General features: G+C 32.9%; 1 protein-coding gene across 13 annotated transcripts in view; it reads left to right on the forward strand.

Annotated features, from left to right (window-relative positions):
• Positions 1-14,466, forward strand: part of tay (tay bridge kinase) — a 340,896-nt gene that overhangs the window by 207,232 nt on the left and 119,198 nt on the right. For 11 of the 13 annotated variants that reach the window (XM_088262457.1, XM_088262460.1, XM_088262462.1 and 8 more), the window contains exon 7: positions 13,534-13,611. The exons of the other annotated variants lie outside the window; for them this stretch is intronic. In XM_088262457.1, the coding sequence (XP_088118583.1) occupies positions 13,534-13,611 (78 nt within the window). The remainder of the gene's footprint in view (positions 1-13,533; positions 13,612-14,466) is intronic. 13 annotated transcript variants of the gene reach the window in all.

The following is a 14,466-nucleotide window of genomic DNA, read 5'->3' on the forward strand; positions in this document are numbered from 1 at the left end:
CTTCGTGATCACTACTGCTATAAGTGTATTCTAGTTCATCTTATTTTTCAAATCGAGATCAAAGAGCTTTTGCCGCGATCGTATTTTGCATTGCCGTCTAGTCTCCAAACATGGTTTTTGTCCGCGGGGGCTTTTAAAACTAAAGTATTCGTTGAATGCATCGAAAGTCAGTATTTCTTATAAATGAACGGAATCCGTTGATCTTAAATAAGACGCGCAACGGAATTCCTTATTAGCATTGTAGATATACCATATTGGCACTCACCGTCGTGCCTGCTGCAAACATAGCATGTCACGTCGGCAGAGTTATTCGAAGGAGTCATACACGTATTTCTTTTGAATGGATATTTATTGCGGGTTTCGTCATTCCTATTGTTGATCTTCTGCAATATTCTTACTCACTAAATCTATGTCCGCTCCCTATGCAGAGCATATGGTGTCTATAAATTCGTAGAATAAAATCCACCTTGCCTGATTCTCGCAGTGACTCCAAACCGTTATATGCCTACAATTAACTCCGCTAGCATCGAAAAACACCTCCCAGTCTTCCATAATATTCCTGAATATAGCTTATTTTTTTGTAATTCTATGATTTATATAGCGGCGTTTTCGTGAGAAATCACCTCAAGGGCGCTCTACAATTTACCTTATTGGCTTCCATGAACTTTTAAACGCTTTTCATAATCTATGAAGTACATCACCAAAGAACTGTTAAGTGATCAAATCATGGATTAGATCACACTTCACAGAACAGTTTTTGGCAAAAATCCACACAACCTATACACACAAGCAGAAGCCTGACTTGTTGAAGCTGCAAAATGAGGACATCCATACATTTGGAGTATCCGTAAAATATAATTTTTAGTTTGAAAAACAAGTTTTTTGAGACATAATTTTAAATGTCTAAACAATTATCTCTAATATATTTATACTGTTAACAATCATATTCTCTCAAATATAAAATTAGAAGATAAACCATTCGTTGACGCGTGTTAGTGTGTTAGTTCATGCTTCGGGCGACTCCTCGGCTCCGTGCGCCGTATGACTGCTGAACTCGTATGTGGAGAAATGCGCCATTTTACGATACTTTATTCCTTGCAACGCTGCGAAATCGGATTTCCTTCTCAAGTGCATTCTAGAGTATAATATATATTTAGTGGCGGTTATTCTACCCAAAGTGAGCTCCCCGCCTTCTTGAGAGCGTCGTTTGTTCAGCTCTAACTTTATTCGGTACGCTATTGTGTACTGCGGGCGGCGGCTGCAACATTTTTACCACCGTAAATGGTTATTCCATGAAGTGCATCATATTCTTTCGTTATACCGAAAAAATTCAAATAAACCGTGATGCTTAAAATCTGTTTCTTAATAAACTGCAACTCAAGATACACAATGCAGTTTATTTCTTCCTCCAATTTCATTACAATAATCCCATTTGGGATGCGTTATGAACGGGTTTTTATGGATCCTGCAAAATTATTCAACCCCGATAGCTTCGAGTTATGTTTATCTGGATATATTAGCTGCTAAGTTGACAGACAGTTTCAACCATGGAAATATAATATCACCTTTATTGAGCTGGAGTTTCACACATTTGCGTGCATTTGTAAATTCCATTACCAACGTTTACTTTTATTGCCATCGACTCTAAAGTCACGGTAACTAGTCAAAAAATATGTCGACAAGTTAAGAAAGGTCAAAAATTTAAGTTTAATTGGTCCAGTTGTGACATTTATTCCGTTTGCAAAGTTGCATATTAATTTTTATGTATTTTTTTAAATTTATAAGTTTATCTATATGTAGGATATAGTTTTAAAAAAAGGGATATAGTAGTAAGGATAGGAAAGATAGCTATGCAAGATACATTTAAAACACCCAGGCCAATTGAATATTTTTTTTATTAAACAATTTTACAATGGCGGGAATCGAACCCGTGACGCCAGTTGAGCATCTTACAGTGGTTATACTTTGGCTCCTGCCAAATTCGTTATAAACGTGTTTTTATTATTTTAACTTTTACCATCCATATCGTCTTATAATTGTATCTTTTTTCTTTCGTGACCTTTTTAGTTTTACCTTGTATTAATGTCTTCCTCTTGAATAACATAACTACAAATATGAGTAGACATCTACTTATTATTTCGTAGCATAGGCTTTTTGACTCCTCGCTAGCCGAAACAAATAAATGGCCACTCTTCATGTAATAGCGCGCCGCTGGCCGGACTGTACTATATTGCCAGATCGCTACCCACGAAAGACTATCCTTCTATCCTCGAGGTTTATTGGACTGAAAAGGCACATCAGCACTTACTGTAATAGTGTGTTGAACCAATTTCCTCCGGAAGCCGCCGAGTAAGTGGTACGTAAGTTATCTTATAGTGACCTCATGTTGGAGATATCTTACTTTTATGAGATATTTTACTGACGAAAAATTGCACCACTCGGGCATTGTTTTGATTGTTTTAACAATATGATATTTATTTCTAAAATAATTTCATACAAATCTTTTTGTTTTTAGAAAATGTTAATGGTCTTTATTTCATCATAATATTACCCTCGCACTCCATGCTTTTCAGATTTTTTTTACAATAACTTACATGTTAACTTTTTGATAGAAGAGAACATTATAAAAATAAAATCGTCCCTTTTTATAATAAAGCGAGTCCAGTGGGATAAAAAACCATCGTAGGATGATGATAATATGTATTGGCAACAAAAGATTACATACTTTTTTGTGAATTATATATATTTGTTTTCTTTACGTCAATTGTTCTATTTTTTTTAACAATATTCAAAATATAATGAAAATTTAGTTTCAACAAAAACTACGGATGAAAAAAATTATGTCGATTGAATACTATTATTAGTTTACAACATTTCGAGTGTGTCCAAATACTTGTTCACAATTCTGGATTATCTCCAATTATAGGAGTTATTTTTCAAATTATTAAATTTCCAGATTTCCATATTCTTCTCCATCTATGTTGAGATGTCAAAAAATAATATTACAATTATAAATTTTCTATTTTACAATACTCAATTTTAGATTAACTTCTTTAAAATCAGCGTTTAACCCATAGTACGCGGCAACATCGGGAGGGGGCTATCGAACAATCCGCCCTGGGTGTAGCAAGATAAAGCTCGGAGTTTATTTTCTTTGTCCGCCCACAATTTCCTAGCGAATAAAGGCTCTTCGCTCATTACACCGGGATGAACATACACTTTTATTAAATTATAGCTCATCTTCCCTTTTTATCCATTAAGCCTCTCGGCTGCATGCAGCGAGGTTTATCTTGTTATTTTTGCTATATTGCGTGTAGTACGAAATGGCCGGGCAAAGCGCCGTAACGACGTTATTAGGAGTCGTAGACAGTTTTGGGCCGAGCCGTTTTCCACTATTGTCTCTCTAGTTGCTCTGCCGAATGAGGTATCAAGGGTTAGGCGACCGTTATTGCGCGGCTCCACAATTTCATGCGGCGTTTATTCGGGAATATGATTTCATATTATGGTGACAATTTGCTGAAAAAATCCTGTTATATTTTCCATATACATCATGGGTATGTATGAGGAGATGCATGAACGTGGAAGAGGCGAAGGATGTTTGCAAGGACAGAGTGGTGTGGTGTTCTATTCTCTCTGCCTACCCCTACGGGGAAGCGGCGTGATGTTTAGTTAGGTAGTTACTTAGTTTATACATCTTTGCCGTGTGTGTATAACGAGTTGGCTTTTTTAACACGTTTATTGCGTGTAAAATAATTTTTGAAAACCCATAACCTTGTTCAAAATCAAATTCTACTTACTATTTAAATATCACAAATAAGTAACATTCGTGTTTTCAAAATACATAAAACCTAATACGAATCCTTATCTTTATTCGACACGATTCCCGTCAACGCGTTATTGCAATATTTGTATGGACACGGGAGCCGTGTTCGGTGCACATAACGTATTAACGTGATATAATGGTGGACTTTTATTATACGTTCCAATTTTCAATGGTCTACTGACAGCTTGGTGTTACCTCATACAAGGCTTGGTTTTGTCAATCATGTTTGCCAAAGAATACTTTAAATTAATCACAATTCTCTGACATCCTCGGTCGCTTGTCAAATAAATTAAAAGTGCAAGAGTTGTTTATTTATTTGCTCATGTATTAACAATTACCGAAAATATTTTATTTGAATAAAAAGTTATAGACATGAATAATTGTTGTGAGATGATAAAGCTGCTCTCGAGATTGTGTAAATAAAGCATTAAATATACATTGTAGAAAAGGGAGACGTTTGGCGCGGGAGAGACATTTTTGTTTTATGAAAATAAATATGTTTGAGACTCGGTAAGCTGTCAAAACTGGTTAAGAAATCGTATAACTTAATTTATGGCAGCGTAGTCCTTAGCTCGGGAGCATAATTAGACACTAATTTGCATGCAAATGAATGCTGCGCGAGGTTTCATCTCGCTTCCCGGGGGATCTCACTCCTCGACTCGCATTAACTTGCAATAAATCTAGTTAACTTTAAACTGTACACACTCTGCCTCCACTTGCTTACCGACCTTATTTTAATCAAGATCTTTTCATTTTATGGCCGACTCTCAACATTTCACATAATTATTTTTTGACATCTCAACTAAGATGAAGATGAATATGGAAGTCTGGGCATTTATGTGATCACTTTACACGCGTGTAACATTTACTAATTCTACCCACGATTGACAACCGCACCACTCGAATTCTTGAAATTTATAGATATATTGATCAAACTCTTAACACAGTATTCGAGAGTTCACAATAGCTATCTATAGTGGGACGAGGAAAGCTTTTATTTAGCAGAGACTCTTTCATTATCCAGTAGTATGTGAAGTCCGAATCCTGGGTTATATTCACGTACTTAAGAAACGCCTAAAAACATGATTTTTAATAGTATTTTAGTTTATAATTTGACCTGTTAATTTATTTACAACATTTTGTCTGTCGAAATACTTGTTAACAAATCTGGATTATCTCCAATTAGGGGTATTTTTTTTACATTATTTAAGCCCAGACTTTCATATTCTTTATCTTATTTGAGATGTCAAAAAATAGTATCAATTTCACGCTTTTTCCTGAAGTATGTAAGTACCCTAAATAATGTTGCCGTCTTGCGATCATCCAGATTCTCAGTATCGCAATAATTTACATTCTGCTTGGAGCTGTATCCTTCTGTACGTAGATTAAACAACGTTCCTCTTGTAAGGTTGCACAATCTACAAGCGCAGGGGTAATGAGTTGAGAGAGATAGTTCCTTGTTAAAGTTCTTGTTTGCCGTCATATCGGGCGGGCTGCCGGCTCTCCTCTCGGGGTTTTCGTAGCTCGTGAAATTGTGCATGGACGTGAAAGACATCTTGTTGGTTTACTGCTTTCGGATAATATCTCCGCTGCACGTAATTTGACTAATCTATCGTTCCGAGTAAATAATGCCTAGTATGTCGGTAACGTCGTATTTTCTTAACTCTTACCACTCTGTAGGCCAGACAGTCTGGCCCGTATGATTCTAGTAGGCAGCTCCGTGGGCAACAATGTCTGGCCCGGCGCAGGTATAAATTTAATCACTGATTTCTCTATCACCCAATTATATCCTACCAAAAAATATTTCAGATAAATACAGTTGATCGTAATTTACATGGTCATACGAATTGCCAGACAGAGTGTCCCAAAATTAGGGAACCAAAATATTTATTTTAATGGTAGAAAAACATCGCTTTTTTTATCAGAGTAGCTGATCAGTTATGAGAAAAAATGGCCACAGTGGAAAGGGTTAAAGTATGATTATTTTAATTTTACCAAAGTGGAGTAGAATTTCCTTTATTTCTCCCCCACAGAGAGTCGCTAATGCCAGTAGAAATAAAATGTCTTAACCATCATAACTTTTCAGAATTAGCTAAGCACAATTTATATAATAATCATTCCATTTTTAATTAATGTTTTACTTAGTAAATACCACTATTTCTTCAAATCTAATGTGACATGTGTTTCGATGCATTCCGCATTATTTTCAAACACCGTATGCGCAACACGTGTTACGTTAGGTTTTAAGATATTGTGGTATTTACTAAGTGAAACATTAATTAAAAATGGATAGATTTTACCACAAAGTGACTGCCGAATCAATTAATTAAATAATCATTCCTTTCATTTTTTAAGTCGTGTTAAAATATTCCATTCAAATAAACTAGTTTAAATAGTTTATATTTAAGAGATTTTAAATAAATTAATGGAAAAAAACATTCAAACAATATTTAAACATTATTAATTACCAAGTAAATTTAAGTCATCGCCCTAATTAAAATATTTTCCACGTTTCTAACATCCCGCCTACTCACCAACTATTAATATTTATCTGTTTTAAGTTTAATCCCCGAAGAGGAGACAGGGTGCTTTTCGAATCCGGTTGGAAAAATATTACCAAAAATAAATATGGTTAAAAACAAAATGGTCAAATTTGGTTTTTAACTCAATACATCGAACATTGACATGCATAGAATAACACTTGAAAAATGAGAGCTCTACAACTCGGCTGTCCAAACTTAAAACACAGTAAGGGGCATTTTTGGACTAAGTAGAATCTACTTAGTCCAAAAATGCAAAAAAAATGTCCCTTACTGTGTTTTGAGTTTGGACAGCCGAACTGTTGTCATCAACTGACTAGATACGCTTGAAAAAATCGTGTTAAAAATCAATCGTAAAACGTTATTCGAGAATACAAGTTCGAGCGGGTTTTAACTATTTCCATCTATTATATTATGTTTTTATTCCACTCAATTACCATTAATTAATTACATGAAGGAAGGACTAGGGCAAAATAAAGAATTTTAAATTCTTATTAAAAAATCTGTTATTACTTTTAATGGAACAACGTTCATGCACTATGAATGGCTTGTTGGAACCGCCCTCCTTTTGTTGGAAAAGTGGCTCTTTGTGCTCGCTCCTGTATTCAAGTATCGTTTTTCTTTTCTTTTTTATTACGATAATAATTTGTGATTACATATTTCCAGCTTGGTCTCATTTGTATTGCCTTTTATACCTTCTCACTACACCAATAATTTAAGAGACTGACATTTTAAAAGACCGTTCAAAAATAATTTGTTAAATCAAAAGAGAATTATTTTAAGAGCTAACGTGATGATAACTCGCGTTAGCTTTTAAAGGTGTTTTTTCTTTATGAAAAAGCGTTTTATCCATCATTGAAACCAACCGCTTTTTTATAGCACATGCATTTTCTCCGATAAAAATATAGATACATTTTACCAAAATACATTCAACGTAGCTATAAATATTTTAAATTAGTAAATTATTAGTCGCAATTCCTTTTTTTTCGTATTTTAGAAATAATAGCCTTAAAATATGTTTTTATTTCGGCATCGGATGATGTATTTTTTATGTATCCTAAGATGAAAATTTATTATTTTATATGTTTATTTATAATAAAGTACTTTGCTCGCACGCGTACGTCATTATTGAAACTCAGTTTTTTGCCACCTATAATATTTCGTTAGATGTTTTTATTTTTTACTCCCATAATACGGACGGCGTAATATAATAACATTCTCGACCGGTTTATGAATTTACCAAACATTTACCTCTCCCGGGAGCGTGTAGTTACTGCCCCTTTAATTTCACCAATAATTGTAGTATTTACACGCCATCACTATCATTACCCAAATTAGTAGTAGCCTTTATTTATCGGTCGGAAATACATCGCTACGATTGTTAACTGGAATACGCTGCTGGGAAGAGTGTGTTATTACTATGGGCGGAAGGCAGCGTGTACACGTATGCCCCGGGCAGGTGTATTTAAGTTGTTTATGAATACTTGTAAAACTTTGCCTTCCCAAATACCCGGCATTCATTATAATATGCATATTAACGTCGTGTTATTACATCGCTTTTAATTTTCATTCATTTCAAAAACGAAATAAAAACCTCCGTTATTATTATTATTATTCAACTCACGTTGCTTATACAGCTTACTTATTCCTTAAAGAATATTTTTTCGTATGAAGTAAAATTTCAACAGGTTGTAATATTTTTTTAAGATTCACTCGCATTTCGATTGAAAGATATTTGGGTTCATAAAAAATCGCAAGTAACGGCTCGTCCATACATAAATCGTTAAAAAATAAAACACTTATTAAAAATGGGTCGCAGTCTTTCTCTAATATTTGTTATGTATTTAATTGGTATTTAATTAAATTATATTCGGTATTATTTAATTATTGCATATTAATTTATCGATTATTATATGTCCGCTTTAAACAACAGTACCTTGAATTTGTAGCGCTATTTTAAAATGTTAAATTCTTTTATTTTTAACTCGAGTTTCTTTAGATTATACATATGTAAAGATATGTTTTTATTTTAAATCAAACACAGATTTTTTGAGTCTACTAAGTTGTATTTTATTAACAAAAAACACATAAAAAATTATATTGTGACAATTGTTTCGCCTTGTTAGGGCATTATCAAACGAATGTGAAGATCAAATGGACTACGGTCCTTATGTAGCTATGCAATATGTATAGCTACATAAGGACCGTAGTCCATTTGATCTTCACATTCGTATAGCTACATAAGGACCGTAGTCCATTTGATCTTCACATTCGTTTGATAATGCCCTAACAAGGCGAAACAATTGTCACAATATAATTTTTTATGTGTTTTTTGTTAATAAAATACAACTTAGTAGACTCAAAAAATCTGTGTTTGATTTAAAATAAATACGTAAATTAAAATGGAGTTCTACAAATTAAACGCCAAGTCAATAAATAAATATATGTAAAGATGACGAATTCGGTCACTGGTCAAATAATATAAATGTGGGAAAAATATATAGTTGTTGTTTTATAATAGTAGTGGTTTCAACTGTTATGTGTCTATCTCGGCTGCAAATAATCAATCACAAACTACATAGTAAAATGCATTTTTTTTAATTGATGAATTATTCGTACATGCACTGCTGCTGGAAAGAGTACGCCCGGTATAAATTTTCATATTTCAAGTAGTCTTGGAGAATGGAAAATGTTTTATCCTGATCGTTTATGAATACCAAACAATAACAAGGTAGGCTTCTATTCAAAGTCAGATTTATTCCGAAGTATTCTTTAAGTATTATTTTAGGCATCCGCGCATGCGGGGGATAAGATGTAATATATGACGAAGTCTACGTCGGCTTCGAAATCAGAACCGTCATGCAATGTATTTTTATAAAATATTATTTTAATACAACCGTCATGCTGTGTGGCATTCATAGTTTTATTAAATTTTAATGGATATTAAGAATTTTAGTAAAAATTTAAAGAAAGAAAAGAACCCCGTTAAAAATTATAGTGTATAATTGTATAATTTTATACTTTTGTCAGTATTAGAAATTGCCTATGATTTATTTTTTAATTGACAATGATTTAAATCCTTTAATAAAATATATTTGAAATATTTTAATTAAATGTCTTCATAACTCCACGTAAGATTTATAAAAAAAATCTGCTAGGGCATAACATGCTAGTTACACAATAACTCATTATATGTTTTTTCAACATTATTTATTATTGACATTTTGGGTCTGTCTAAATCGTGGTTTACAAATCTGGGTTTCTCCACTTAGGACTTATTTTTACATTTTGATATCTCAACACAGATGAAGAAGAATATGGAATTTTTAATTTAAGTTTTATTTAGTAAATACCACCATTTCTAAAAATCTATTGAGACACGTGTTTCGATGCATTCCGCATCATTTTCAAACACCATATGGTTTTTGAAAGTGTTGCGGAATGCATCGAAACACCTGTCACAATAGATTTTAAGAAATAGTGGTATTTACTATGTAAAACTTATATTTAAATTTTTTAATTTTTTTCACAATAACTGCCGAAAAAATTAATGAAAGAATATGGAAGTCTGGGTATTTCCAAAAAAAACTTTTAAATTGGTTTAATTATCAATTTTCTTATTTTTTAAATAGATTTCGTTAGCCGAGTTCCTCCCGAGATTTGTTGCCTTATTTTTCCGTTGGCTTCTTTTCAGTGTAAAATTGTCGAGTAGTTTGCGTTTTATTTACCCACGTGTATTTACGGCGCGGCGGTCTTGCCGAGCGGTTTGTGTCCCATTTACATTTTTATACGCTGCTGCTTTACGTTGGCGTCCTTTGTTTTTTTTACGGTGGATAATAAATGTGTAAGCTCTGTTACTTGAAATGTTTATTTTAATCGGGTCAGTTTTTCTCAGTTTATTTGCGAACTTGTAGAGGCTTCCCTTAAAGCTTTCCTTTTTTATCGAAATTTCTCGTGATATGTTATTTACTACTACCTTATTTCTAGTTTTATTATCTAGAATACCCATGTATTCGTTAGTTTTTTATATATTTTTTTCTATCGAAGAAGAATGAGGAATAAAAGATACTTAATTTTTATAAAAAAGAGTATATTTTTGTTTGATTTTAATTTATTGATAGATACTACCTTTTATTTATTTTATTTTTTAAAATTAATTTTGTAATTGAAACTTTAAAAAATATTTTATATTCTAACGTTCTTTACTTTTTTACCTTAAATAAAAACGTTATAATGTATTGTAAGTCGTACTTACGAACGTGTGTATTTTTTGTGGCAATATTGGAAAAATTAAGCTACTTTACAGTTTTTTGTGCATCAAAAATCTATTTTGAATGAACAGTATTGACGCACATGGTTCCAATAGTTATCTTTAATTTAAATAATGTTAGTGATTTGCATTAATAATATTTTTATTGAAGTATACTTTTCCTATTAATTTTTACAATTACTTTTTCGTGGATGTATTTTATATTTATTTGTTTTACATATGTGGTTTTAAATTTTAATTATCTTTTGATTTACTCCCTGCCTTATCCCATAAATAATAATATTCATTCGAAACGCCTTCGATAGATTTGTTAGTCATTAGTTTTTTTTGCGCTTTAATCTTAATCAATATTTATCACGTTCGCCCACTTCCCGTTATTAACTTTGATTGCGAACGAACGTCGAATTTGTAACAGCTGAATTTAGCTGCAGTAATTTACATTCCTTGTTTGACACGATAGGAACCTCCTTTGCATTTGCCATTAAGAATGCGCGGCAGGTATTACATTCCACAACTTAGTTCTTAACATACATAATATTCTCATAGCGAGTGTTTTGCCTAGAATTTTCACTCATGAATTACATGAAATTATAGTAACTTTAAACATAAAGAGTAAATCCACTCACAAGTAGGCATAGGCTATGAAACTTATAAAGTTGAAGCCTGAGTGGGGACATGATAAACGGAGTTGCATAAGCCGTAGCTAGATTTCAGAGTCACTTGGACGTTAGGTAATTCAAAAAAAATATATTCCCATTTTATATGTAATGTAGACACTTGATCAAAGGAATTCGATTGGTACATTTTGATAGTATACAACCAATCGAAAATACCATTTATACTTCCCTATTCGAGTGTCACGTACTCGTACAATAAATATCTACTTTTCACCGAGTTTATTTTATATCTCTTCTCTCTTCACCCAATAGCAACGTTCACTCGAGTGCTTAGCCGTTTATTTTATATCGTAGCGTCATTGTGTGGTTTTCGCGTGATTTTATTTCGCATTTCGACATGTTTGCCTTCCTGGGTGATCCTCAAATGTCAGTTTTATTTTATTTATCAATATCCGCATTTTCTCCCCGAACCACAAAGCTAAACAAACCCAAACCATCCAACACGGACCGTAAATATATATATATTTCACGTAAATTCTTTTGTTCGGTTCCAAAGCTAGGAATCAATGTGTCCGATAACAATATTTGCCGATACTTCTACAACCTACAATCGCTATAAACGGTGATACAGATTCCTGTACTACGAGTTAATGTTTCTATTCGAATCGACTCCATGTTTTACGAGTTTTTTTGTACCAAACTCTAGATTACTAGTCATAAAGCTGTACGTTTCAATCAAAGTTCATTGCATACAGTTTTTTTTTATTATAATAATCACTGCATATTCAACTTCTCCATTACGATGATCGCGTGCTAGCAATCCGCGGTGTTGTAAAAACGCAATTAATGTATGTTGCGTAGTTCCTGTTTTGTTATAATTAATCGCCGTTTATTCGTATCATTTTCCTCTATGATAAAATAAATTATGCTTGCTGATATTTTGTCTAACTTCCAAGTGAAGTAATTAAGTAATAAACGTTATAGCGATATGTTAATATTGTAGTATTACTAGTTGATTTAAAAAAATTGTATACTCGTATATTATTTGGAATTCGCTCGCCTTATTTCGCTTATTTCTTTTTCTTTTTTTTTTATTTATTCGCTTTTTTCTGTATCTTTTAAAAGTATTTTTTGTAAATATTATTACTATTATTAAAGATTATTTTAATGATCATGTTGACTTCTTATCAATCTGGCTTACAAAGTACAACTAGAATTTTTTTTAAATAAAATAATACTTCAAATTATTTGTAATATTACCATAAGTATCTTTTTCATATTATTTTTTGACATATCATCAAAGATGAAGAAGAATATGGAAGTCTGGGCATATAAGTCATGCCCAGACTTCCATATTCTTCTTCATCTTTGATGATATGTCAAAAAATAATATGAAAATAACTCCTGTAATTGGAGATAATCCAGATTTTGTGAACAAGTATTTGGACACACTCAAAATGTTGTAAGTATCTTTTTTTTATAAAATTTTATTTCGTCAACGCTAACGTAAGTAAAAATTAATAACTTTGTTTATTTCGACTTTGGTAATACTTATACGTTTTTTGTTCAAGTACAAAATAAAATGATGTTTTAGTTTTTCTAACAACGAAGCCACGGTTTTTTTGTCATTTTGTTTACTTGCTTATTTTTATTATTTACTAAATTTTAATATGTCAGTGTATTTTTTTAAAAATAAAAGTATAGTCCCGCTGATTGTGACTTTAGATTCAATGTTCAATGCAATCATTATCTAGATTTTCTTGTGTCCCACTTATAATAACAATAATTTTCGATAATTTGAATGGGACAATATTTGTAAATTATTACCTCAAGGGCGCTTTCCAAAAGCACAATTACGATTTTTTTAGACTGCACCATTTTAAACCCGTGTTATCGTTCCTATCCGATACTGTGTTATACGCATTTTGGTTGTATGAGATCATTATCAGCACGATAATATTAAATACATATTTATTTACCAGATCATGCGTTGCATTTGCTTTCCCGTATCCATGATTTAGCATCACGCAGATGGTATAATTATTGGCATATTTATAACGTGTTAATATCGCTCTGTTTGTCTGCATAATTGTTTTGTCGTCACAAAATTTACCAGACGTGTTTATTTTCAATATTTATTTAAACATTTGTATACATTGTTCAATATTACCACTTATCAATAAATGATGATAAAAATACATATAATGAAGTGGAATATTCTTATTTTGGTATTTAAAAGGAGTCAGTTAAAACATTTGTTAATGTATTTTTTATTGCTTGCAGGTGAGTTCTTACAACAGTATTAAACCGCGTGTAAACACCAAGGATGATGAGCGCGACGTATTTTTCAACAACCCTCCGGTAAGTACTTTTTTTGCTAACCGACCATTATATTTTAAAGCGTGTTGTGTTCTGTAGTGGAATATCGACCAAAATAATTTCCGTTACCCGCAGAAATAGGGATAGAGTTCATTTTCCTGCCCCCACCGTGTTATTCACATCGAATTTATTGATGTAACGAGAATTATTAAGAATTATCTAAATTGCAGAATTAATTCAGTTCTGGATTGACGCCGGAATAGCACGTAAATAAGGAATCGTGCAATTTTTATGTTGATTAACTAAGTTAAGGTTTCCCGTCGCCACTGGATATGTCAACTGTATTCGGGACAACCATAAATTTCCCACTGTAGTAATGAGGCCATTTCCTCAGAGCCATGGCGAGTTATTCTCATTAGCTGTGATGGAGTAGAGTAGGCAGTAGATTGTTTCTCGGTTTAATGAGTACTAGGCACCCTCTCCACACACCTGTAGGGTGCGTGGACCTTCCCTCCCCCTCCCCCTCCCCACACACCCTTGCGCCGCCACCCACGACTGAGTTTTATGACCATAAACGCCAATGTCGCCGGCTGAATTATGCTTTTAATGCCATCGTTGGCCCATAATACGATCGCGGCTGTATTGGCCATTTTTACAACCGCAACAGCTTTTATCGACGCTTTAATGGCACGTTCCCTGTATCGAATGCGACACATATTCTTGCGGGAAAGGAAATAAATGAGTGCAACAAATTCCGTTTATTTTCTTTGATATTTGGTTATTTATTTATTGTTTGCCTAGAACCTGGGGCAGAGGTTTTCTAACACTTCAGAGATAGGCAACGTTATAAATATGCAGGAATCGTAAAGTTTAAGATATCTCCTAACGTACGAAATA

Source organism: Brachycentrus maculatus, unplaced genomic scaffold, assembly GCF_059751285.1.
Source record: "Brachycentrus maculatus isolate JH-2025_06_01 unplaced genomic scaffold, ASM5975128v1 h1tg000180l, whole genome shotgun sequence".
Classification (NCBI taxonomy): Eukaryota; Metazoa; Arthropoda; class Insecta; order Trichoptera; family Brachycentridae; genus Brachycentrus; species Brachycentrus maculatus.